Raw genomic sequence first — 27000 nt, 5'->3', positions numbered from 1 at the left:
GCAGTCTAGTAACACACGCTAATCGTTATATGTGTAGCCCTCGCCCTGGTTCTAATTTACTTTGTAAAATAATGGAATTCTTAATTATTTTACAGTCAAAGTTGCAAATTAAATTGCTCTAAAAAATCTTAACTGAGTGATATAAAATGTTGTTTTATTTTTTACTGCGTAAAGTGAGATATAAGAAAAAAACTTTTCCCGCCTAAATCTGAAACAGTGAAACTGTCACCACTGGAGCCACTGTAGGTCAATGTCAAGTTACAATGAAATAAGAAATGAAAATAATGAAACCGTGAAATAAAAAAATAAAGGGAAGTGCGATGATATTTTGCTTCAAAGGAATCATAAACTGTGACATAGTTTTTCAAGACTTCGTTAATTTAATGACATAGAGGTTATGTGTAAAAAAGTGTATTGAAGTACATGTATATATAAATAATGTCCCTGCTAGAGGATGTGTTCTTGGAGGACGAGGCAGGTGAAGCTCAAGAGCTTGAGCGGGTGATCGAAGGTGACGAGCTGGATGACAGACCACAGTCTCCAGACAGTAATGAAAATAGCGAAAAGGAAGATGAGGCTGGTTAGTAATATTTTTTTTTTATTGTGTGTGTGTGTGTGTGTGTTATTTTTTATATTTTGTTATTATTTTTTCTTACAGAGGAAGACAAGAGAGTAGTAGATCATACAGCCAAAGCTAAAAAGGTTGTGAAGAATCCCCGTTTTGTTCTGAACCCCGCAAGGCTTACTGGCCCAAGGGGAATACAGATATTACCTGAACATTTCAAAGATTTCAAATTTAAAGGTATGTACCTAAATGTAATACAGTGTCCCATTTTATACATGTACACAAAAAACTTTTGATGTCTGCTTAAGTGTTGTTGTAAGTTACTCTAGGAAAGCAATTCTGGCAATAAATTTTCTTGTATTTCACAGGAAAAGGCAATGAGAGAGAAGATTTAGACCTCATTCTCAAGAAACTAGAGCACTGGGCCTACAGGCTGTACCCTAAGTTCAAGTTTGATGACTGCCTCAAGAAGATTGAGACTCTCGGGAAGAAGAGACCAGTCATGGTAAGTCATTTACAAATATTTAATAGCAAAACCATTGGTGAAGAATTTTAATGGGTCTGTGGGCACATTCTTTACATAGTGGTATAGTTAAATCCTGTGCCACTATCCTTCTAATATTTAGCTCTCCTAGATATAATAGATAGAATTTTATACAACCCCTAATATTTTTATTTACCTATAAATTCTGTTTTTGCCAAAGATCAACAACCTTGTAGAGATCAACCAAGGATAGGGCACTAAAAAGCAACAAAATATATTTCATGAAATTAGTGTTTTACTTATAACTTTTTCACATACTTTTTTTATATTTCTATATTAAGGGCCACTTGCACCATCCCACTAACCCCAGGTTGACCAGTGAAACGGTTAACCCAGTGTCAAATTGTACTGGTAACCACTAATACTCTAATACTCCATGTTTAACCGGTTAACGGAAATGGTGCAAGTGGGCCTAAAGCTACTTCAAAACAAAACTAGGTTTATCAGGGTCCATATAACTAAAATTGCTTATCATCACTGCACATACATTACCTGTTTTCCAATAAAATAAGAAGTTAATCTAAAAGCTTTTACTATACCTTTAGTAAGTACTTAGTCCTTTAAGGGTCCTTATGCACATGAAGCAATGCCAAACATAGATATTTATGGAAGAAATGGGAGGAGGCCTTTACCCAAACGGGATCCATACCCCAAGAAAGAAGAAAAAATAACAGAAACAACAACAGCATAAAAACATATTTTAACCAAATTTAAATAAAAAAAAAAAAAAAAAACTAAATAATGGAAAAGAGTATGGAAACAAAGAGGCTATAATAATAATAATAATAAAAAATGCACATGAAGCATAAGGACCCTTCTCGTATGGAAAGCCACATTTGAATTACAATTTAAATTTACTTATTTATTTTGAATCAGTAGATCCATATAGAGCTAGTGGTACAACAAATCTCAAATTAATTAAGTGTCATACAATTGTGGCTTTCCATCAGAGAAGGGTCCTTATGCTTCATGTGCATAAGGACCTTTCCACCAGCAATGTCACCCAGCCAGCCAGCATGGAAAGCCACAACTGTATGTCACTAACCTATAATTTGACAGATGTAAACATGAAAATAAATAATATTAAATATAATCTAGGCATTCTAGATGCACCAATGCCATCATTCTAATTTTTAGGTCCACCTCCACAAAATCCGTACGGACCAGTTCCTTTCCGAAGAGACAGTACAGCAGCAGGATTCAAGTGAAGATGAGGCAGCTCCACCGCAAGAAGAAGATGAGTTTGACCGCTTACTGCAGCAACAGATAGAGCTGGCACGTTCCACGCCTGCACCAGGGTCAGCTAGGAAGGAGATGCATACTCCAATGTCTGACCATAGGTAACTAGTCGCTCTGTGAGCTGTAGACCTCGCGATAAGCTTAACACATTCAGTGCCAGTGACCCAATAGTCGGGTTATTTATTCGTAGTCGCTGTTTTTTATATACGAGTTTTTGCATGTTATTGGCAACGCTCGTAGACGAGCACGCGTTGGCACCGAATGTGTTAATAAAAAATGTTAGGATAAAAAATACTTACTTCATTGAGTCATTATCACAGCAAACTCACAATGGTGGTAAGCGCCAGTTGGGTCTATGGCGCTTACGACCAAGTCCTTTATGCCAATTTCCGCCATTTTGGAAATTTTCTAAAAACGAAACAACAGAAAAATTCTATTTAACTATACAGCCGGCTCACAAATATTCACAACATCCGGACATACGAAAGTATTTTTGCACAAGTTGAAATGGAGCTTTGTTGACGCTCGGTCAATAAAGGGTATGGGCTATAAATGAACGAAAATGAAAGTCACCATGAAAATGACCGTCATCATGAAGAAACAAAATAAATATTCCTCACTTTAACATTTTGGGTCAAGCATCTTTTAATAAAACTAATATTGAATAAAACCAACCACTTGACAAACCATTTCCTTTGTGAACTATAGCAAACATTTCTGGAAGGATATATTTTAACAACTCAACTTCTGACAACTTGATAAAGCTGATTGAACCTTGTAAAATTACGTAACAAGACGGTCCTGCTAACTACACATAATATAATTCTCTAATATTTCATTATTTACAGGTCACCCCTTATGTTGCCTAAAGTAACATCATCACCGTCCATTAGCGACGAACAAAAGGAACGAATGATGAGGAACAGGAGACTCGCCGAGGAAAGGCGACTAGCTAGACTCAATCAATCTAATAATTCTAACCAGAATGCTAACCTTTCTACTGAAACCATTCCAGAAAAAACCGAGGAACCAAATACATGTAATGTTGCTGTCAATAATGGAGAAAAATCAAAAGTTAATACAGAAAATGATGTTACAGAAAACAATGATGAAATGGACATTGAACCTGTGGTAAAGAAACATAATAGGACTAATGTTATTGACAGTGACAGTTCTGATGATGAAAACGTTTTAGCAGTAAATGAATCCATCGCAGTTGATGCCCATACACCAGTTGTAAAAGATGTTGCAAATACTGATGAGACTAATGTTATTGACAGTGACAGTTCTGATGATGAAAACGTTTTAGCAGTAAATGAATCCATCGCAGTTGATGTCCATACACCAGTTGTAAAAGATGTTGCAAATACTGATGAAAATAATTGTGATAAGCAGAATATAGTTGAAGAAGTTTTAAAATCTGATCAAATTGGAATTTCTGCAGATGTTACTACTGATAACTGTGATTCTAATGAAAACAATAAGGAGATAGAAAGTGATGCGAGTGAAATAAATTCATCCAATACTATGAACACTAAAGATAAATCTAATTCTGAAATTACAGAAGTTGTATCTGATAATATTATTGTAAAAGAAAATGATACACCCCCAAACATAATCAATGAACCAGAAAACGGGGAAAAAGATGGTGATCCATTGACAGAGGAGTTAATGGATGTCAATTTCACTGATGATTTCTAAATAAAAATCAAAGCATTATGTTTTAAAAATTTATTGTTAGCTCAAAATTAAACAAACCATGGAATATCACAGTACGAACGATCCGCTATGCATGCTGTAATATCAAATAAATATCCATAAACCTTAATTACAAAATGCTCATCTTTGTATTCATGTTAATACAACTTTGTATAATTTAGTGCTGAGTATGCCAACATATTTTGCATCCAAAAATTCACAATCCGAATATTGCTAAAAAGCCTTAATTAAATACTACATATTATTTTATTTTACAATTTTGATTTTATCCTTTTCTATCAGCCTTTGACCGCCACAGACGGCTGTGGACGTCATCGGAAAGTCTTGCCAAGGGCGCCAACGACGGCTTCAGCCGTCAGCTTCGCCAATGCAATAGGGACTTACGCGGGACTCCGTAAAGTTAAATTTCGCTTAAATAATCGCGATCGCCTGGCGTCCGGGGCACGGCATATTCTTTCGCCGTCTGACGTTCAAAGAGTTAACAAATAACTGGCTTTAGAATTAACTGGTGTCTATACTTCACTCGGGAATGTTTTCACCAATTGTTGAAACTTACGTATTCTCGTCATTTCATACCCGCAAAGTCACGAACTAATAATCAGCAATTTTCTACCCAATCTAGACATAAGTTTTGTTGAAATGTGAATTAGACAGACCTCCCATTTAATTAAAATAGTGTTTAATTAATATATGGGATATGGACAATGGTTAACGCATTCACTGCCAGCAACCCGCCAGGGCTTCAGTCCGTAGTCGCTTTTCGTATGCGTATGTAGCATGATACGCATTTTCCCATCATGTTATCGGCTACGCTCATAGCGCGTAGCACGAACTGGCACTGAATGTGACTTCGTAACAGAAATTGTGGCTATACCCAGTATTATATATCTGCTATAAAAACTATCCATTATTTACACACTGGAAAACTACCGGGCAAGAAAAGTAACTATGCAATGATTACTAAATTCAGATTAACGTTTCTATGCCTATGTTTAACGTGAGGACAATAATATCTGCATATTTCGTCGTCACTTATCATAACAGGAAAGGGTGCCCAAAAATATCTTCACTTGCTCCTAATATGTTGCTTGGTCACTGTATGGTCATACTGGTATGCTAGAGCTACACGTATTCCCCATAAACACCACAACCGTTTACTAGTAGTAATGAAGTAATACGTACCAAACAATTTCTGAGAAACTTTGTTTACCAACACTCTTTATAAACAAAATTATTTATAGTGAACACGTGGGCTAATGGTTCGCTTTCAACTCAGTCGCAAATTGGAAATATTTAGAACTTATTGGGAATATTCAGCGAAAAGATTTCAAAATTGAAGATTCATTAAAATCGTAATCTTGTTTTAGACATGTTCAAATTTTTTGATGAATCCTTGTGGGTTTGATCCCTCTCTAAATGAAATCCTAATTACTTTTAACAAGCTTTTATTTAACTTGCCCTGTTAGGTATGTTAGTGTGAGTCAAATCTTGGAAACTAAATTTAACTCACTTCCCGATTTCCGATCAAGCTGAAATTTTGCATACATAATGTAAATCGGATGACAATGCAATATTATGATGACATGGAGCTGATCTGGTGATGGAGACAGGTGGTGGCCATGCCATGGGAACTCTGATAATGATAAAACAACGCAAACTAATCGTGTTAAGGGTTGTTAGAATTGTCTCGATGAGTATTAGTTGCCTGTGGAAAGAAAAGTACAGTCAGCGATAAAAGCTTGTACAGAAAAATATTTTTTTGCCAAAAACTTATTTCCTATTAGCATAGCGACAACGTAAAAAGAGACTACCTATGTGAATAGTGCAAAAGGTAATTAACACCAATTTTCCTAACAAAAAGTGTTCCTGGTCGAAAACCACAGGCTTAAAAACGCTATATGAATCGTTATCGAGATTTAATAAATATAGTTGATCAAGCAAATCTTGTCAGTAGGAAAAGGCGCGAAATTCAAATTTTCTATGGGACGATATCCTTTCGCGCCTACATTTTTTAAATTTGCCGCCTTTTTCTACTGACAAGATTAGCTTGACCAGCTATATAATCCCTAATTATTTTTTTTTTAATTTCATGTTTTTTCATCACATTAAATACATTTTTAACCTACGTCGAACAAGTTACCCACTGTGGATTATTATATTATTGTGGTTTATAAATATTTTATTAAACATACAGTCTAGTCTATATACACGTACGTATGTTGCATAAGTCATTATTTTGTTTGAATGATTTTTTTGTGAATAGTTCCAAATTTCATGGGCTGCCAAACAGTGAGAATAAAATATTTATATCAAGAAATGATCTGTCTTAGATTTAGAACAGTTATTTAAAAAAGTAAGCATTTGTTATCCCTTCAACTCAATTTCAATGCAATTAAAGTTCAAAACGGACAAAACTGCTTTCTGTAACTATTTACTAGAAAATTAAAACAAATTTATAAATCCACAGTGGCAAAACTCCACCTAATACTAGAAAAAGATAAATTATACACATTTAATATTTGGTTTTATATCAGTACGAGGAATTTGAACAACCAGAACTTACACTAAACTTCAAACAGGGCCCATATGTTACTTTCTATAGAAATTTATTATTGCGACTAAGTCGCGAGGTTGAATCGCTTCTGCGATCTATTATTCTTTCCGGCATGCAAGCCGGCCTTAACCTTTTGGACGCCAATGACCGCGATATATACAAGACCGATTAATTGGTCATAGACCACAGAGCAACATAGACCTACGTCCTACGTGCATATGCATAAAGTTCAATTTCACTTTTGACACTGGTGACGTGGCGTCTGGATGACAGCTTTTGCGTCGAAAAGGTTAAACCCTTTGACCGCCAAACAAATATGTCAACTTACGCGCACGGCTACAGCCCAATATCAACCTTCGTGTATTCTGGCAAGGTTCACAATGACGAGCCGCGCACGATAGGCGTGGCGTTTAAAGGGTAAACTTCAAGCGGCACATTTATACCCCTGGAACCGGCTCCTGGAGAACTTTCGTCATATAATTTAATTACTTAAAATAAAATCGAAATTCCAACAGCCGGGTCCACACAGAGCGAGCATACGCGCGAGGCAAAGAGGATATAATAGGATAGAGCGGTACTGTCATAGCAAAGATAGATATAACTCAGTAATAGATGGATACAGTCTAAGGAAAAAACGTGCCTCGAAAATATCGAAAATTTGATTCTCAATCAGATGGCGCCACTAGTTTTGGCCTACTCTCGTATAGAGGGCGTTGACGGTTTCGTTTGTTATTTATAATTTTAACGCATTTTGACCCATGTTCTTTTACTGATATGCGTTAAAATTGTTTAATAACAAACGAAACCGTCAACGCCATCTATCCGAGAGTAGGCCAAAGGTAGTGGCGCCATCTGATCGAGAATAAAATTTTATTGATTTTTGAGGCACGTTTTTTCCTTAGACTGTATCCATCTATTACGGACTAGTTATATCTATCTTTGGCGCGAGGCAATTTCCTCGCACACAGAATGGCCAGTGTGCCCCGCGCGCGCCGCCTTGGCCAAGACAAGACGTGACGGTAGACGTGCCTCGGCCGTGGCGGCGCGCGCGAGGCACGTCTACACTGGCCGTTTTGTGCGCGAGGAAAATGCCTCGCGCGTATGCTCGCTCTGTGTGGACCCGGCTAACAACTCAAAAACCGGCCAAGTGCGAGTCGGACTCGCGCACCGAGGGTTCCGTATTTTTTAGTATTTGTTGTTATAGCGGCAACAGAAATACATCATCTGTGAAAATTTCAACTGTCAGCCTGGTGACAGACAGACAGACGGACAGCGGAGTCTTAGTAATAGGGTCCCGTTTTTGGGTACGGAACCCTAAAAATGACATATGCCACTTGAAAGGCTATGGAGTCATCCGTGAAATAACTTTGGAAAGTAGTCTCAATACTCAATAGTATAATTTTGCAAATTTTATGAATTCATTTCATAATTTCACTAGTTAGTTGTACTCGTCTATTAGTACTTATATGTATAGGTACATATATTTTAGTTAATGTCTTCGACTCTACAACACCTTCTAGGAGGCTTGTATCGACAAAGGCACACCGTAAGTGCAGTTTGCAATATCTTACACAGATCTACAGTGTACAAGATTCCCTCAATTGCCTGACAAAAATCAAAAGTACGACCAAATTCGGATTGATGTTTAAGTGTCATCCTAAATAAAGCTTTTCGTTGATGAGGCTCAAATGTGGTCTCGTTTTTCCATTTGTAGTTCGCCTCTTTCGCACTTATGAAATGTTCATATACGTGATGGCGTCTCTTTTGCACACTTAAATTATCTTTAAGCGTAAACATCATTGTAGATCAGTGATATCTAATAAGCCGATTACTTTAAAAAAATGGCGCCGACATCATCCAATCTGTCAAAATTCCCGTACGTTATATTTATCACATGATAAATTCGGGAAATGATTAAACAAGTTTTTCTACCGAATGCTTTCCGTCCTTCATAAATTTTAGAATTTATAAAGGCAGCCGAAAAACTACAATTTCAACGTACGTAACCCATAAATTACAGACGATCCTAAATATTGACACTAGTTTCACGAAACACTAGTTGGTATCTGGTATTAAGGAGGCGAAAAACGTGGTGAAAATCATCCATGATGCCGCTAACAGAGACTGCTGGTTGTCTTCGGGTGGGGTGGTTTCACTGGCGTGGTTTACCTGGAGAGAGAAAATATTCGCACTTAAACTATCGTGAGACATATTTAAAAATATTTATCAGTACGGTTTTTACTCACTATTATTTTTAGTCGCTTTTGGCGACATGTTTCTGAGTCACTCGTGCCTGAGGATGGATTCCCAAAGAATCCGAAACATGTCGCCAAAAGCGACTAAAAATAATAGTGAGTAAAAACCGTACTGATAAATATTTAGAGAAAATATTGTTTACTTTTCATAGTAATAAAGTTTGTTTTTACGTTGAGTGTAGCTAGTGGCTACGCTTAAAGGTGGTATTCCACACGTGCAAGATCTTTGTCCAACGTGTATTTGCGTCTTACATTTTGCTTAAAAAAATGTGAGACGCAATGCACATTGGACAAAGATCCTGGACAAGTGAAATACCACCCTAAGCCACGTAAACATCACATTTCATTTTCCGAGAAACTTTGTTTACCAACACTGTTTCTAAACAAAATTGTTTATAGTGAATACGTGGCTTTACTGTGCATTAGTATGTTACATGTGCAGTAATAAAATCAACAATTACAATTATCAGGCTCAAACGATTAAGTCACACTGTATTAATTAGGCGGAAAATATCATACCGACACGATTCTATATTATCTCATGAGCTCATGACACGCGATGTCTTGCAATTTTATGCAGCATTTGCCCTTGTCCGTCGTTTTGGTACCAATTTGTGTTTGTTAGAGGGGAAGGCCGTGTGACGAGGCTCGACAAAATATGCAACGAGTTCGTTCGCGGAAGCCTAGGGAGTACGTAACGTTGCCGATAAGCTACAGTAGACGGTTACGGAAGCTACGGACATGTAAAGAGGAAATTTCCTGAACGTGTTCTGAATATCACCCTGAAATTCAAAATCTCGAGGTGAAGGCCGAAGGGGACGTGGATGGGTTCAATCAAGGAAGATCTTTGAGTGCTGCAATGTCTCTGAAGCCAGCATATCAAACAGGGCAAAGTGGAAGAAGAGAAGGAAGGCAGACCCCACTATTTTTCGAACGGTATTAGACTAATATTAATTAGTCCACGAACTGTCAAGTCGTATGGGTTACCATAGCAACTCGCTAATAATATTAGACAAATACCGTTCGAGAAATGGGGGAATAAAATTTAACAAGGAAGCAGAGAAAGCTAAGATACAAAATTTGACAGATGTTTGCTATGTTTTAAGAATAATGGGGTATATTTTTACCTGTGGGACAGCGTTAACAGCTTCAGCGTTGACTGGGGCAGCTGGTTCATTCACTGGAGCTTGGTTGACGGGTGCTTGGTCAACGGGGGCTTGGTTGGCCGGGGCTTGAGCTTGGTCGAGCCCAACGTTGGCCGGGCGCGGGGCCGGCTGCGGTCTCGGTGGCTGGTTGACGTGGAGGTCTCGGAAGAAGCCGATTTGGTGCCTGCAAAAAAGAATATTATTCATTGCCATTTTTTCTTTATGATACGACGGTCTTACTATAAGCGTGGAGTGCTCATCATATCAATGTGTATATCTACGTGAGGTCAGCTGTTATTTTTGTGACACTCACTAGATCTGATACTTTTAAGTTTGATAATAGTTACCTCAAATTACCAAAGACTAAGCCACTTATGTTAAAAAAAAGTAACTTGGTCCTCGTTTGTCCGCAAGTGTTAACTTGGATCGCATACATATGCTAACGAGACAGCCCCACACAAACATAAATTCTGACCAAAAGCAAATATGATCAACGTTCGCGTTCAGTGATTGAATGGAATTATCGCTCAGTAAGAGTAAGGCGCTGCAAAGTTCCGACTGAGGTATCGCGAACGGTTTAAGAGGTGCAACATTGTTCTTTGAGGACATCATAATGTCTGACCAAAAGTAAATATGATCAACTTTCGCGTTCAGTGATAGAACGGAATTATCACTCAGTCGCAGATTAATGAAAAGTTACTAGTGTTACTACGTAACAGATACATCATTCCCATACAAAAGCGAAAATACCTACGCTATAATAGCCTACAAAATCTTAATAATAATACCTACTGCTCAGGACGAGAAGAAATGTACCATAAGTACGCGCACAAAGAGTCGAGACTGCCTTGCTCGCCGTGCGAGTCACGTGCCAACGCGTCATCGTAACAATGCGCTAGGGTTGTACTGTTACTTATGCTATTATTGTAATAAAACGAATGTTTATGTTAATTATATACCCTACATTTTCAATGTTAAATTTAATTGTCAATAATATCTCCAAGACATTAATCAATTTGTTGCAATATAATTTTAAATTACAATCTCTTAACCATTGTCATAAGACCTAATTTATATAATGATTACATTAATACTAATACCCAGCATACTTTAGATTTAAGACTATTGCTGTGCCCTACCAGGGTCCATGTGAAACCCACTATGTATGTACCACCAAATGTAAACCATGGATGCAATAAATAAATTATGAATTATGAGTTGCGAATCAACCATATTTTTTATTAGTCAATCAAATATTTAAAAACAACACTTATAATACCTGACTCAAAAAACTCCTTAATTTACGATTTACCTACTCTCGGAAATGAAAAAAAAAAACAACAAATTTTCCTTTGTTTTTTGACCTTTACACCCATCTACTGCACGATAATTACGTGGTTTCGGCATTTCGAAGCGTAGGCGCGGGAAACGTGCGGTGCGAGCGCTCAGGCGGGCGCTCGGCGGCCCTCTGTCGGTTGTATCGTCGACGATACGCCGAGCGGTAGGGATATAGCGCGTGACCTTGTGCGAGTGAAGGAGGAGGAGGCCTGACTAAGTAAGGCGCTGCAAAGTTCCAACCGGGGTATCGCGAACGGTTTGAGAGGTGCAACATTGTTCTTTGAGGCCGTCAGGGCTACAAGGGAAGTACCTATACCATCGTTGCAATGGTGATGTACGAGACCGCGTCACGTATCTACTCTACAGGTGGTAAAGTCATTCCAGCGCTTAACAAACAGCGCAGTCTTATACTCACAAGTAGCCAGCCACGGCCAACAGCAACACGAGGAGCAGCCTCGCCGGGCTCCCGTACAGGTACACTAGCGAGAACAGTATAGCGATGCGCGATGCCGCGTATAGATGGTCGAGCCAGTCGCGGGGCGCCTCGTCGTCCTCGGGCGCTGGCGCGGGCTCTGGCGCAGCGGGGATCTCCGGTACGGGCGGGGCTGCGGGGACCGCGTTGTGGGTTGCTTGCCACCTGGGAGTCATTGATTCATTATATCAAAGATAGATATAACTCCGTAATAGATGGATACAGTCTAAGGAAAAAACGTGCCTCGAAAATCAAGAAAATTTGATTCTCGTTCAGAGGGCGCTACTAGCTTTGACTTACTGTCGTATAGATGGCGTTGACGGTTTCGTTTGTTATTTAACAATTTAAACGCATATCAGTGAAAGAACATGGGGCAAAATCATAAAAATAATTAATGCAAATAAAAAAAATCATTTATCCATATTTAAATACATTTTATCGTATTTTTATATATCTTCATTTTTAGTTTTAAAGTGTGTTGACAGATGGCAGTGAATTTACTGGGGTTACAAAATTTACTATGACAGTACCGCTCTAGTATAAGTTACTCTATGATTATATTAACTTTATTGCATCTTTAGAAAAAGTGTACATAGTTGTCATAATGCTTTTTTTAAAGCAGTCAACCTTTGCGAAGGATTACTCTAATGTGCCAAATAGAGTAACTAGGAAAGATTCTATCTCTTTAGAGTAAGGCCGCTTCCCCATTTGTCGGCGCGGAATCGGTGCAGTAAAGTACGCTCGGTATTTTTTTTTAACGATTCGTTACCGAGTGCCTACATTTGAATAGGCGCTTCCTAATTGGCGCGGGCGCGGGGCGGTGAGCGTGCGGTATACTTATACTGCTTCGCAGCGCGGTCAGCCAGTAAAAGCTTGGATGCCGCACAGTCACACTGCGTGCGATTTTGTTAATTTTGTAAGCGAAAGATGGCGGCGGAAAGAGCGACGTGCATAATGTTAGTGGCAGAGGTCGAAAAATAGCCTCTTTTATATAATTATATATTACCCGAGTATTCGAGAAAGGACCTGACAGAAAAAGTAGCTTACGATAAGTTTGTTTTGACATCTTGTACATCGCCTGAAATTTTGCATCATCTTGCGAGAGTTGTTGTGCCGCAACAAAAAGTACAATAAATATTTTTGCTAATGTAGGGTGCCAATGCTTTCTTCGTTTTTTGCGCAATCGCAAATACATATAACACGCTAAAGTATCTTCCTCGGACGACGACATTATCTCGCGACAGCGCACACGTTTCTGCAAGATTCTATAGTTTTTTTTATCGAAAGCATACTGACAGTATACCGCTTAGGTGTGGCGATCTTGTCGACATCAGTAAGCTCGCGGTAACGTATAAAATACTGCGTACCGATTCCGCGCCGACAAATGGGGAAGCGGCCTAATGACCGAGTCATGGAAAGTATATTCAATTATTTTAAAACGGGTCACTCACGTATTATTAAGTCGAATAGCTCGACATGTTTCGGTCCAATTTACGAGGACCGTCTACCGTTTTAAAATAATTTAATATGTTCGAGTCTCACGGGAGTTTTATAGTCATGGAAAGTAAACTACAGATGTCACTGCAGTGATGCATAAGCATGCCACTAGACTAGAGTTGTGCCGTTCCCGGTAACATTCCCCATTTTGTATAGAGAAATTTCTGGATGGAGAATGCAAAATGGGGAATGTTACCGGTAACGGCACAACTCTACACTAGACCATAATAAGGTTGTTTTCTTTAATGAGTGCAAAACTTAAGTTAAGTATAACATATTGTAACTTGTAACCATTACTTTTTTGCACTAGACGATACATTTTACCCGCTTTATACCTATAGCGTTTACCTATTACGCGAAAAGAAAATAATCGATGACTAATGCGTAAATAGGATTTAAGGCTTATCACGTTCTCAATCCCCACATGAACTATTTCGAGGTTTTCTAATGACAACTTATGTTTTTTTTTATACCTATGTTACTTAGTTGATACAAATAAAAATATGTTGCTTAACTTGGCTATATTGTTATTTCGTAACATGCATAGACTATACAGGTTGACAGGTGAACTTAACCCTATAGAGAATTGAGATCTCTTGCCGATGGGCTAGTATGACAGTACTTACATATTGGCATATTGCTGCATATACTGCAAGTACGCTTGCTGCATCATCATCATATGATTTGCGTATGACGCGTGATCATTAGGATTCACCGGCAGAAACCTTCCACCAAAGTTGTTATAGTTGTTTGGGTAAGGTGGTACCCGACCATAATTGTTGACAAAGGAACTCAAATAGTTCTGCATTTCCACTGTATGGTTCTGGTCATTCTGTCTTGTCTCTGGCCTTGATACTTGGATAGGCTCTGCTCTGTCACCGACATTTCTTTGTCTAAGTCCATCAAGAGTTAGTGCTGGAGGTTCTATGTTCCTTTTTGGTGTGCACACAAGGTGCATAGTGTGTGCTATCTGGCTTTCGTATGTTCGTAGGACATCTTTGAGCACTGTGTTGTCATCTAACAACTGGCCTGAGTATATGATTTTTTGTTCATCTGCACCCTGAAAAGAAAAATAAAGGGGGTGTTATATAATGCAACTCTAGCCAACTAAGCCACCAAAAGTTAGCTTGAAGAAAAAATTATTGCATGTACAAGGTTTAATTAAATAAAATGAATTAAGAGTCACACGAAACTAGCCGTCACCATACAATCGAAGTTACACTCTCATTTTAAAACAACATTCTGAAATAACTTCAATTTTATGGGAGCGAGTTTTTGACGGCAGGTTTGTGTGACTTCAATCCATTGTCCTTAAGCCGTAAGGACTTAGTAATGTGAATGTCTTGTTTTTTTGTAATACAATCCAAGACACTTATTCCATTTACTTTTGTGTTATTTACATAAAACCAGCAAGTACAACAAAATGCTGCATTTTGATTGGCTGTTAAAACAATAACTATGCTTATCAGCGACCCAAATAACTACTTGAAAATAATTGCTACTGATAAGCTACCAGGTATGAAATAATGGTTTTAGTGTATGCATGAAGAACATTTATAAATATAAATAAATAAATATAAATATTATAGCACATTCTTACACAGATTGACTAAGTCCCACGGTAAGCCTAAGGAGGCTTGTGTTATGGGTACTCAGGCAACGCTATATATAATATATAAATACTTAAATACATAGAAAACACCCATGACTTAGGAACAAATATCTGTGCTCATCACACAAATAAATGCCACAGGCAGGGTCACTACCCACTAGGCCAAACCAGTCGTCGTTTATAACAAATAGAACGCAGGATATGGGGCAAATAGGCATAGATTGTGAGAAAATTACTTATTTTCCAAATAAAATAATTATCTCTTTCTTCTTTCGGGTCAGACGCATTCAAGGGAAGCCAGTACTGTCAAACTGGTTTAATTTGGCAGACATTCAGACGTACTCTATGAGTAACCACAATTGAAATGAAACAGTGTTACCTCATTAAGTAGAGTCTATTAGTAATTAGTACCATCATACTATTGAATGGCATGCTTTGGGCCTAATCAAGACGACAATCATACATTGACAAATGCCAAACAAATAGAAAAAAAATATGAATAATAGAAAATGTATGGTTATCATTACGAAACATTGTTTATAAACCATGTTTCTAAAAAGTTTACAGTGAATATGTGGCTTCAACAAGTGTCATCTTGGCTAGGCCCTCTGTTAAGCATCGACTTCCGATCATGATAAGATAGAAAATTAATTATCAATAAGTAGAAGTAATAGGCATTAATATCGAAAGTTTTATCATAAAACATCAAAACGAAATAGAAGTAACAAATTTTGTTACCAAATATAAAAATATTAACCAGTAAGTATGTTACTACACTCCCACATCCACATGATAGTCTATTTTGGCACAATGACATCAATTGTGATCTTTATTTACAATGTGAAATTACAAGGTCACATGTTGAATGGATTATAATGATCTTCATTGCTTATATGGGCATATTGTATTTAAGTATTATTATTTTATATGGATCAATGATTTTGATTTTGATGATATTTGCTGAATTTGCTATCAATCTAACTAGGTCTTATCTCTGGGAAAACGCGCATTTTTGAGTTTTTATACGTTTTCCGAGCAAAGCTCGGTCTCCCAGATATTATACATTTAATCAGTAGGTTTTTTTTGTTTGCATTAGACCCCTGCTTTAATACTTGTTCATTGCAGCTTGCATATCTTGTTTATGGCTTGCAGCAGTATAGTAAATCTAAAGAATACTTAAATAAATAAAAGTCAAATTTAAAAATAACAATATGTAACAGGTAATTTTACTGCATAAATTGCAGGAAATATGAATGAAATTATATAATACAACAACATGGCCTTCATGCACATAATTACAGATATATTCAACAATATCAATTAATCATCATTCAGGCATATCAAATGATAATGTACTTCTTGGTACTTATACAGGTACGAATATGATTCATATTTGCTTACATTTAAAGATTGATTGTGTATACAAGTGTTTTTATACACAATCCAATAAATTTGACATATTTTGTCAATCCAATTACTATCTGTATTTTCACTGTATTTTACATCACAAATTATATCTTGTGATAGTTCTATGATCTTATCAATGAGATATGAGATTAGGGGTTTTCTTTCAATTTAGCAGGAATAAGGTTGTTTTTCTTTTACCAATAATTATCCTTATAAAATTTCTATTTAAACTGCAAACAGGAGATTTTATCATATGAGCATGTCTATATTAGTCTATTCTTATATTATTGACTAATCAAACTAGGACTACACTATCACGACTATGATCCAAATTGAAACGATAAAATTTTCTGACGAAAATATTGTAAATCTTACCGGTTTACTAGGGTAGACCTCCGAGAGGTGGCCTTTCAGTTGCTTCACCGTCCATGAAGATTGGCACTCAATATTCTGGTCCTCGATTTGCTGATTTGGGGCCTTAACAATTAGCGTTACGTTGTCGGGGATCATTTTCAACCATCCAAATACGACAGCTAGTTAGATAATATACCCTCGCGTGATTTGATCACAGCAAAAAATAATACTTGCACAAAAAAATGAGCTATACATGTAGACTTCACACAAAATTTTAAATACTGCCGACGCAACGGGATAGTCAATTTCTATATCTTACGAGCCACTTGAACGGAGGAAGTATTATGAACAAATTTATGGGTTTGGTAATTTTAGTAAATAAATACTCCGTAATATCGGGGCCCTCCAATCCACTTGTCAATTTGCCTATATAGTCATACATACCTTATAAATATCTGTCGATTTTTCATTGGTCCAGCAATGACGGTAGACTCACGGTTGATAACAGAAAGTTGTTTTCCGTTTTGGTGATTCTGGTCCTGTTATTGGCTCACGATGCCTAAGTTTCATAAGACTGATTCTTATTGGTTTGTTGGCAAATTTGGTGATTAAAAAATTTGGACAAAGGGAACAGGCCAAATGAGCTTCAGTATTGCCATAACTCATATTCCCCAGTATGGTAATACAGGCTATTCTTACATTCCTAAGCCCGTTCCAGACTACGCGGCGCGAAGCCGCGAACTTGAGTGTGGAGTCGATTTCGTTGATAAGCGAACTAGACCACACTCGTGTTCGCGGCTTCGCGCCGTGATTCGCGCATGAGTGTGGAGGGCCATCTAGGTATATTTTATTTCGCATCACGCATGTCGTAATGCGCTAAAGTTATCTAAGAATAATTTATTTCCTTAGTAATCTATTGCCAATTAATTTGTTGCCAAAATTTTGCAAATATAGTTTGTCAATGGACTGCCTCATTTCAAACATAGCCAGAGAAAATCATACTATATTAGTCTTACACTAGTACTAGCACCCAAAAGAAAAGGATGAGTATAGTTTTTTTTTGTTCTTATTTACTGACAAGATTTGCTTGACCAACTGTTGACAATACATGTTCATAGAGTGCTAGACGGTCCCTGACAAGCCTTCAGACCGTCTGACCTTGGTAATGTTTGTATGAAATTTTGTTGGAAACATCTGTCTACACGGTACACGGTCTGTCCAGACCAAGGCCACGCGGTCCGAGGGGCTTGTCGGCGACCGTCTAGCAAGAGCTTTAAACATAATGAAGTGATTCCGTCATGCATATAATGGAACGTTTGCAAAAAATGAAAATAGCTATGGAAAATAGAGACTGTACTGTCAGTGTCAAGACTGTCAAAAAATATTTATCCAATTCCACTGTGGAATCTTTAATCGTCAGATATTATTGTTTTTGCTCGTTTTCTAAATCACTCGCAGAAATTTTATGTGTTGTTGTGTTAGTCCCGTTGTCAATGTTGCGATTTCAATACACAATATTATTAATTACTAATCGTTTCGCTTTGAAATGCCAGCTGAACTAATATAACCTGAACCGGTCATATTTTTATCAACATTTACAATAACCATGGGTGTAACAGTGTAAGTTATATGTTCTTTTGTTGCAATCTATACTATATTAGTAAATTACATCGATTGAATAAATAATTTTTCCAGTTTTAATTAAATTATTGACTTAGATGACTCTATCTGACCTGGATGATATCTGACAGATTACAACAGTATCCGGTGCCAGAGAATAAGACGGGGACGTTTGTAATAGAACTCCTGACAAGGCGCCTCCTGGCATTGGGAGCTACGCAACAAGGGCAGTTCCTAGTGGACTGTGAAAGCTACCTGTCTCATCCACAAATGGGTAAGTCATAAATTACTGTTAGTAGGATAATTCTTTTTCTTATTTTCTGTCGCTTTTTTCTTAATTGCTGAAGATCAGGTCCGTCCGTGCGAGAGATGTCTGATGTCTGCTTCTGCTACCTTCTTAATTATCTGCTATCATTTATTTTGAACTGACCAGTCCAACATTATCTTTCTTAATTTTGTCTTCGGTTAATATACGCGATATAATCCGTTTTCATAGTTTTATAACATTATCTTTCTTTTTAATCAACAGGCACAACAAAAACAGTCCACATCCTCCACAACTCAGAACAGCCCGCTTCTGTCTTCTCCATCCTAGAGAGTGGCACAAAGAACATCCATGTTATTGCCGATGGTCTGTTCGATTTACTAATGATGAAGCTCTCTCAACACTATACTTCGAAAAAGCAGACCAAGATTGAGAGCAAAGGACCGAGGTTTGAGTTGGGAGATTTCTGTGTAAAACTTGGATCTGTTATGATGAATCAGAATTTTAAGGGGATCCTTATTGAGGTAAAACAAATATCTGAAAAAAACTTGCTTAACCCTTTCTGGTTAATAATTGTTTCACACTGCTTATTGTGTCTGCAAAGCAAGTTTGTTGTCAACTCTAATATATGCTGTCACACATGAAATAATTCAAAATTTAACAAATATGTCAATGTGCTTGGCTGTTTGCACAGAATCAAACAAACATCTGTTGAGCAATAATTCATTTACATGAAATGTATATTTCTGCATACTTTAAACTACTTAGAGAAAATGCTATATTCTATATTTGATATTAACCCCTCCTATGCAGCCTGTTCAATTTGATATTGAAAAAGTGACCTTGACTTTTAAAACAATACATTTAAATTTACACGCACGGATCCATGTCTAAGCATACGAGGGGCCTGAGGTCTTGTCACTAATAATTTTAAAAAACTTCCAGGTTGAATACAGGCCCTGTGTCATGGCGAACGCCGTCTGGGGCCTCTTACGGGAATTCCTCCAGGGCCTGCTCGGCCCTTCAGTGCCCGTGACCCCGCCGCAGCACCTCCTAAGCCGCATGCACGAGATATACACACCCATTGACACTATTCACCAGTACCTCGAACACTTTAGCCAGTATAGGAAACTCACAGGCCTCCGAAATGCCTAGTTCTGTAGATTTTCTTAATACTGGCACTTGCTGTTTTAAGCAAGTCAATCTTTCGCATGTGAAGAGGATGTTTGGTTTGAAAAAGCCTAATGTGTACTATTTTAACCAGCGCAATCTTGCAAAACGGTCGCTATCTCATAATACAGCAGTCATTTTACAGCTGTATGTGTTTGAGCAAAGATAGATATAACTCCGTAATAGATGGATACAGTCTAAGGAAAAAACGTGCCTCGTAAATCAAGAAAATTTGATTCTCGTTCAGAGGGGGCTACTAGCTTTGGCCTACTGTCGTATAGATGGCTCTGACGGTTTCGTTTGTTATTTAACAATTTTAACGCATATCAGTGAAAGAACATGCGTCAAAATCATAAAAATAATTAATGCAAATAAAAAAAATCATTTATCCATATTTAAATACATTTTATCGTATTTTTATAAATCTTCATTTTTAGTTTTAAAGTGTGTTGACAGATGGCAGTGAATTTACTGGGGTTGGGGTTACAAAATTTACTATGACAGTACTGCTCTAGTATAAGTTACTCTATGGTTTGAGGAAGAGGTGTTGTTGCATCTGGCTCCAACATATAATTGCGTCCTGCATATTCGCCCCAACTTGTAGAATGGCAACTTAAGATAGCTCTGAATGTGTGTCCCCAAAGTATGATAATACTCCACAGTAGAAATGATATGAATTGTTTATTCACCACCAACAGATGGCATTCAAAATGTAGTCTTTAATATTTACATGATTGTCTGTGTGTGTAATCATCAGAGGAGAACTTATCAAAATATAATATAATAAGCATATATTATACATCGCCTAGAGGAAAACAAACCTTTTGAGGTAGAGGCAGACAGCGTTCTCTTCCAGACAAGATCTACCTTTACCTAATTTTGTATTCATAGGTACTAGAATGAGTTTTTTTTTAAATTAAGTATTGATCATACTGCTCATGATTAGACTAATATGCGAAAATAGTGATTGATAAGATAAGTATACAATCAATAAAAAGTAGTTTTTATAATGTGTTTTTCTTTTGGTTTTTTCTCTTTTCCAGATTGCACCAGTCTATGTAGACATAATCTTTTACCATCGTATTTTCACGGAAACGTACGAACGTGTCATGCTATTTCAGTCGGTCTCAGTACAAAAAGTACCGAGGTGACTGGAGTAGAATGATAAATACGAACGTTTCCGAGACCTTTCCGAAAAAATACGATAGTAATGCTACATCTGTAGCAGAATTAAAAAAAAAACTAAAAGAAATATTCTGATTTTTCTTATCAAAAATTACTTTTTCTGAAAAATGAACCTTAAGTTGATTTGCTAAGATTCAAATTTCAAAAATCTTAGAGTCCATTGACACGCATGTAATCGATATAATATATCGATTACATGCGCATATGGCTGGAAATGGTTACTTATTCTTGATCTGCTATTATGTAGTAAGTATTAAAAATTATGACTTATTTGAACAGTAAGTACCTAAAATCCTTAAAATTATAGTCTGTCAAGCCATTTCCGTCAGTAGAATAAAGCGGCATTTAAAAAATATAGGCACTAGAATTTTAATTTTGCGCCTTTTTCTACTGACAAACTTGTTTTACAGACTAGTTTGCTAGAAACATAGACATAGCATATACGTTAAAAAGTTGTTTCTCTTGAGCTCGCTGCAGACTACGCGGCGCGAAGCCGCGAACGCGAGTGTGGAGGGAGCTTTGCATATACGGCGCAAGTGGTGTACTTGCGCGTGTAAACAATAAAAGTCGTAACAGACTAGAGCTGCACCGCTTTTTTTTTTTTTTTTTTTTATTATATAGCGCGACCTTGGTGGATTGGTAGCAGTTAAACTCGATCAGCTGATGCTTTTCCGCCATCTTAGCGCGAACCAAACTGCGAAATCGCCGTGAAGTTTGCGAGTGTGGACTCTTACGTCAACGTCACGACATGTTCTCGCGCCGCGATTCACGCACATAGTCTGAAGGATCCTTTAAATATAAAGCCTGCTCAGATCAGATGCGGCGCGAACGCGAGTGTGGAGTCGATTTCGCTGATTAGCGAACTAGACTCCACACTCGCGTTCGCGGCTTCGCGCCGCGATTCGCGCAAGAGTGTGGAGAGCCCTTAACAGTTAAACAATGCCCGACTCATGCTCCATGTTCACCAATGTGCACGCAAAAGCGATGTCTTAAAATGCACATCACTGTCAGATCAAGTGTCAGTGTCACTAAAGTTTTAGTTGATAAATTGAGTTTTGTTTTGATTTCAGTGCACAAAATTTAAAAAAACTATGTCGTTATTACAGCAAATTCCGTACAAGGAATATGCAAAAGTAATCGGAGCACTGACACCAGAGCAGTGTGAAGTAATAGCAACTTTAGCTAATGTAGAGTAAGTTGACTTTCAAATTTACAATCTGTGTATAAGGAAAATTAATTTGTGAGTAACTTACACATCTCATCAACTCATGGAGGCATTTAACATCTTTTTTAGGGTAAGCTTTACGCAAACAGCTGCACCTGGTGAGGTTATATTGAAAGCTCTAGACAGAAATGGCTGTTCCCTGCAAAAGTACAGACAACTCCTCACAACGGCACTCAACAGAAAAGTCATCAAAACTTACTACAAACCGGAAGCTAAAGTTGCCGTTCTAATGGCCAATGACAAATATCAGCATTTATCCAAGTTAATTACTCCATCTATAGATTGTGACTCGCTAGCTACTCATTTTAAAGATATGGGTTTTATTGTAGTAACTATTAGAAATACTATCAGTAAAGATTTAAAAAGAGTTCTGGCGGAACTATTTCATTTGATACCAGAGAATAGTTATTGTAAGTATTTGGTGGTTGGGTAAGAAACATATTCTTATAAATCTTTTATTTACACTTTTTTTTTCATGAAGACATTTATTGCCAGGATCCCGCTGGCGGGTTCTCTGTTTGTAGGCACTATAAACCAAGTAACCACAGGCAGTGAATGAATTAATATATCCACTTCCTTTTATGGCTCATTTTTGCATCTTAATAAATCTTTTCCAACTTGTTGTTTTGTATTTTCAACTACAGGTCCTCAGGTCCATTGTCCAACAATTTAATTATTATTATATAAATCTACATGTTTATACTCTGGCCTTCATATTCCAGGCTTTGTCTTCTATGCCGGCCATGGCTGTGAACTTTGCAACACAAAGTGCATGCTTGGTGTGGACTGTCCCCCTGAAGACATCCAGTTGGGCCACTGTGTGACGGAGAACTTTGTGCTCCGAGAGGTCAACAAATGTAAGCCGGAGTTGAGCATCATGATCATGGATATGTGCAGGCTTAGTTTAAATAGGTAAATAACACAGGCATTTAATTTAAGGTTCATCATTAGATTGGACTTTTGGAAAATGTGACTTAGTTTCAAATGAATCATCTAAGCTGGATTGATTGGAATAAATTTGGTTTGTTCGGAAATACCTTGTAGATTGGTGCGGCCTGGAAAAGGGTTAATGACTGACTGGTTCTCACTTCTCAATAACTTGACCCTCCTGCTCTAATAAAAGAAATCTTTCAGGAATTCTAACCCTGAAATCTTCAATGCCATATCAGATGTCGAGGAATATACCATCCATAAGAACTCCCTTGTTGCCTACTCCACTCAATCAGCTCATTCAGCTTATGAAGTTCTACAGATAGAATGCTCCCAAAGCTTAGACAATGTTACATATGAATTGAAACCAGGCGACACAGAGAAAATAGTGCCACAAGGTAGCCAGTATGTTAATGCATTGTGTGACAGACTGGCAGATGGTTTGGATGTCAGTGCCTTGTTGGATAAAGTTCATGAAGGTAAGAGTCAGAAGACAAGTTGCAAAGGCAGATATCAGGCCCCTGCACACAAACAGTTATTATGTCTCTGCAACTGACTGTATTCGTAATTGCTTAAAAAGGGGTAAATCCTGTGTTAGGGAGAGGGGACTGTTATCGAAGTGCTCTGTTGCAACAAATATACTAATGGTTATATTACTTATTAATTAATCTTATTATTTCAGATGTTGAGACTTCTATGAAGAAACAAAGACCTATTAAACTTCAATGTGGAGTTGTAAAACGGTCATTATATGATCCTGCTTCAGGTAACTTATCTTTAGTAAATTAAAAACATAGTCCATCCACAAATGTTTTTATGATAAAGTATATTTGCTTTACAGGTGATAATGCAGAATTAATCAATAAACTTCAAGAACTTTGCAAGGTTTATGAAGAGCATTGTACACTGTTATGAAAAAATTAATTGGTTTCTGATATAATTATGCAACAACAAATCAGAAAATATATGAACATGAGGATATTCTCAAGAACTGAGGAGAAGATAAGGAAAACCTGCATAAAAATGGAAGAAACAAGAGAAAACAACCTGACCTGAATTGGTTTTAACTGTCATACTGTGTAATTTGTTGAATAACAAAAATAAAAAAATCATATATATATAATTGAAGAATATAATATAATTGAAAAATAATAATAAAGAGAATTGAAGACACTAAAGTGCCTTAAATGATTCAAATAAAGTGCTGTAACAAACTTTGACTGCATTTAATTCCAATTTTTTTACATGACTTAGTTGAGGAGAACATTACGTAAAGTGACTATTTTCTCATCAAAGACTGGGGCTGGAAGTGGTTCACTATGTTAACACACCAGCTATCTTCTACACCTTTCGTGAATTCTCTGATGAATCTATAGTTTAGGATGAAGATTTTGTCTTGGTATTCTGGCTGGATACTGAAAGAAATACATAGTTCAAAAATTTTAAAAAAAGCAACATCTTTATTTTATAAGACAAGTTTGAAATGGACTTGTGTTAATCATTTGCACAAAAATATGAGATTTGATTTCTTGGCAATGAAAGTGACATAGTAGTACCGATAATTTCAAGGGTGCATTCCTGAGCTTAAATCAAGTAACTTTCTCAAAGACACTGGCATTAATTCCATTTCAGAGATGAATGATAATCAATTTTTTTTTCTGATAAGGCCCCTACGAGCGTGTACACTTGCCTTAGGGCCCGTTTGCATATTGATTAGTGTTTAGTACAAGTTCATACATTTGCTATTAAGTACTATCTCAAACGACGTGACATTGATATGTCACAGTTTTTAATTGTTTGGTTAAGTAAATGTAATGCCCGTTTTACAAAAACGCTATATGCAACATTTAATTACATTGGTCACATTGGTGCACAGAAAACTTTAGGGACAATAAGTACTAATATACTAACCCTAATGAAACTGGCGGCAAGTCACCACTCTCCTGCATCTGTTTAAGACCCCGAAGCACATGGTAGCACATTGTGATTTCTACCCAGCGCTTGTCTGACTCATCAAACATAACTCCAACCTAAAACAACAAATGACTTCTAATACAAATACTGCTGAAATTCCTAATAGCAATTAATATGTTAGGTATGAAATGACTAGTCATAATCCATTTGCATGAGCAAATACAAGTGCTATCTCATGATTAGAGTTAATGGTAAAGTACATATACACAGGACACATGCTGAGATGCAAATTAAACAAATGGAGCAAACAAGTTACCCTTGGTACCCAAGAGACAGAAGTAGAAAACAAAGACGTCCAAAAACAAAATGGGCAGGTGATATCCACTTAACCTTTGGGGTCTTACTGGTCCAGAGTTGCGGAGGACAGAGTGCAGTAGAGAAGGTTGGAGGAGGCCTATGCCAAAAGGAACACTGAACTGCGGGACATTTAGTAGTTTACAAATAAATGATACTATCAATTTAATAACTGTTGTACCCAAGGATCGGAAATAAATGGCTATAATAAAACATATATATACCTGATATGGAAAAGCATAGAAGATGTCTTCCTTGTCAATAGACAGCAACTGCCGTTGTGTGACGGACAGTTCGGAGATAGCCGTCTTTAAGGCTGCAATAGCCTCCTTGTCCACCAGGCCCTCCAAGGACTTAAAGTCACTCTTTTGAAGTGCCTCTGAAACAACCTGACTACTGGATTAATGAATTGATAAAATTCTCATAAAACATACAATATAGAAAATAAGACTTCAACTATACCCAGAATCAGCATGGCACGTACCTGTACTGCATGTTTAGAGGCTTCTATGAATTCTGCAAGGCTGAACTCTGGTTCAAAATACGGTCTGATAATCAGATTCGCGAACATCCAGTTTTTGATGAATTTGATAAAAGAAGGCCACACTACAGGAGGGAAGTCCATCAGCTGTGGCAATTTCCTCGTTTGTACATTGTTATCGCAATAGTTTCGAAATTGTATAACAGGGCTTGTTGAGGTTATAGGGAGTTGTTTTGGTAAACATTTATAGCTAAGTCTGTCGCATATTCTAAAAGTTTGCCTCGTGAGGACTTGCCTTAGAGCTAGATTCATATTTTTAATTCGTTTTTAACTACAAAATGCACTTTTTTAGGCGTATTTAAGAAGCAAAACATGAAAATATAAAAGTTAACGTATTTACACAAAAATTACTTAACTTTTAGATCTTAGATCTGTCAAAATGACTTAAATGACTGATATTTCACGGAACTCAGTCCAAAGGAATTACTGTTTTTGTTTTGATACAAATATTATACTCTTTTATTAAAAGCAATTAAAGCTAAACATTTGATTATTTTATATAATAATAAAACTTATATAGTTGGTCAAGCAAATCTTGTCAGTAGGAAAGGGCGGCAAATTTAAAAAATGTAGGAGCGAAGGGTTATCATCCCATAGTAAATTTGAATTTCGCGCCTTTTTCTACTGACAAGATTTGCTTGACCAACTATAAATGTGATTTTTACAATCCTGTGGCTGTTCGTCATTAATTTCTAGTGCACAAATTGGCAGTGTATATTTAAAAAAGTTTTAGTGTTGAGCTTTTATCTAACGTAAATACAATCGATCGATTATAATTTAAATTACTAAATATAATAACAATATGTACTTTTGTTCTCGAAAATGGTCGTGCCACGCTCTATATTAGGCACGGTGTAATTTAAATACTTTGTCAAATTACTATAATCAGGATTAAACAGAACTGACAAACATACATACATACCCATATACATCAGTCAAAATCATCCTCATTTGCTTCGCCGTAGTCGGATAAAAATGTCCTCAACAAACGAAATACTAAATTGCAAAAAATACAAAAGTTGTATTCAGAGTAGTATAATATAATATATAGGAGATTGGTTGTATTTCTGCATATTTACCCCGGGGATCGACCCG

At 37.0% G+C, this 27000-nt stretch overlaps 5 protein-coding genes and 1 long non-coding RNA gene across 7 annotated transcripts; 3 read left to right on the top strand and 3 right to left on the bottom strand.

Moving 5' to 3' along the window:
- The first annotated feature begins 228 nt into the window (after positions 1-228).
- Positions 229-4245, top strand: LOC134753518 (uncharacterized). The gene is made up of 5 exons (XM_063689419.1): positions 229-580; positions 659-802; positions 934-1070; positions 2247-2449; positions 3197-4245. The coding sequence occupies exons 1-5, from the start codon at positions 439-441 to the stop codon at positions 4047-4049; spliced, it is 1479 nt and encodes a 492-aa protein (XP_063545489.1). The 5' UTR covers positions 229-438; the 3' UTR covers positions 4050-4245.
- On the bottom strand, positions 4065-7573 carry LOC134753525 (uncharacterized). Its single transcript, XR_010128827.1, has 2 exons — positions 4551-7573; positions 4065-4342 (listed from the first exon to the last, which is right to left on the bottom strand). It is a non-coding gene; the product is annotated as an uncharacterized LOC134753525 (long non-coding RNA).
- Positions 7574-7944: 371 nt separating this feature from the next.
- Positions 7945-17048, bottom strand: LOC134754155 (homocysteine-responsive endoplasmic reticulum-resident ubiquitin-like domain member 2 protein). 2 transcript variants are annotated; one of them, XR_010128876.1, is made up of 6 exons: positions 16723-17048; positions 13955-14388; positions 11775-11996; positions 10004-10205; positions 8417-8790; positions 7945-8382 (listed from the first exon to the last, which is right to left on the bottom strand). XR_010128876.1 is itself a non-coding variant. In XM_063690267.1 (5 exons), the coding sequence occupies exons 1-5, from the start codon at positions 16855-16857 to the stop codon at positions 8677-8679; spliced, it is 1107 nt and encodes a 368-aa protein (XP_063546337.1). In that variant the 5' UTR covers positions 16858-17048; the 3' UTR covers positions 7945-8676. The 2 variants fall into 2 exon arrangements, 1 of the variants encoding a protein (XP_063546337.1); XM_063690267.1 differs by having other exon boundaries at positions 7945-8790.
- Positions 17049-18097: 1049 nt separating this feature from the next.
- LOC134754323 (mediator of RNA polymerase II transcription subunit 20) lies at positions 18098-20772 on the top strand. The gene is made up of 4 exons (XM_063690590.1): positions 18098-18321; positions 18453-18595; positions 18851-19110; positions 19532-20772. Exons 1-4 carry the CDS (start codon positions 18308-18310, stop codon positions 19739-19741), a joined length of 627 nt encoding a protein of 208 aa, XP_063546660.1. The 5' UTR covers positions 18098-18307; the 3' UTR covers positions 19742-20772.
- Positions 20773-21963: 1191 nt separating this feature from the next.
- On the top strand, positions 21964-24302 carry LOC134753501 (uncharacterized). Its single transcript, XM_063689395.1, has 6 exons — positions 21964-22133; positions 22236-22576; positions 22889-23078; positions 23301-23575; positions 23779-23862; positions 23938-24302. Exons 1-6 carry the CDS (start codon positions 22033-22035, stop codon positions 24009-24011), a joined length of 1065 nt encoding a protein of 354 aa, XP_063545465.1. The 5' UTR covers positions 21964-22032; the 3' UTR covers positions 24012-24302.
- Positions 24303-24307: 5 nt separating this feature from the next.
- LOC134753508 (uncharacterized) lies at positions 24308-26286 on the bottom strand. The gene is made up of 4 exons (XM_063689407.1): positions 25849-26286; positions 25589-25753; positions 25008-25126; positions 24308-24511 (listed from the first exon to the last, which is right to left on the bottom strand). The coding sequence occupies exons 1-4, from the start codon at positions 26155-26157 to the stop codon at positions 24376-24378; spliced, it is 729 nt and encodes a 242-aa protein (XP_063545477.1). The 5' UTR covers positions 26158-26286; the 3' UTR covers positions 24308-24375.
- Positions 26287-27000: the final 714 nt, after the last annotated feature.

The sequence above is a fragment of the Cydia strobilella genome, chromosome 2, assembly GCF_947568885.1.
Source record: "Cydia strobilella chromosome 2, ilCydStro3.1, whole genome shotgun sequence".
Taxonomy (NCBI): Eukaryota; Metazoa; Arthropoda; class Insecta; order Lepidoptera; family Tortricidae; genus Cydia; species Cydia strobilella.
This window is presented reverse-complemented; position numbering and strand designations above follow the sequence as displayed.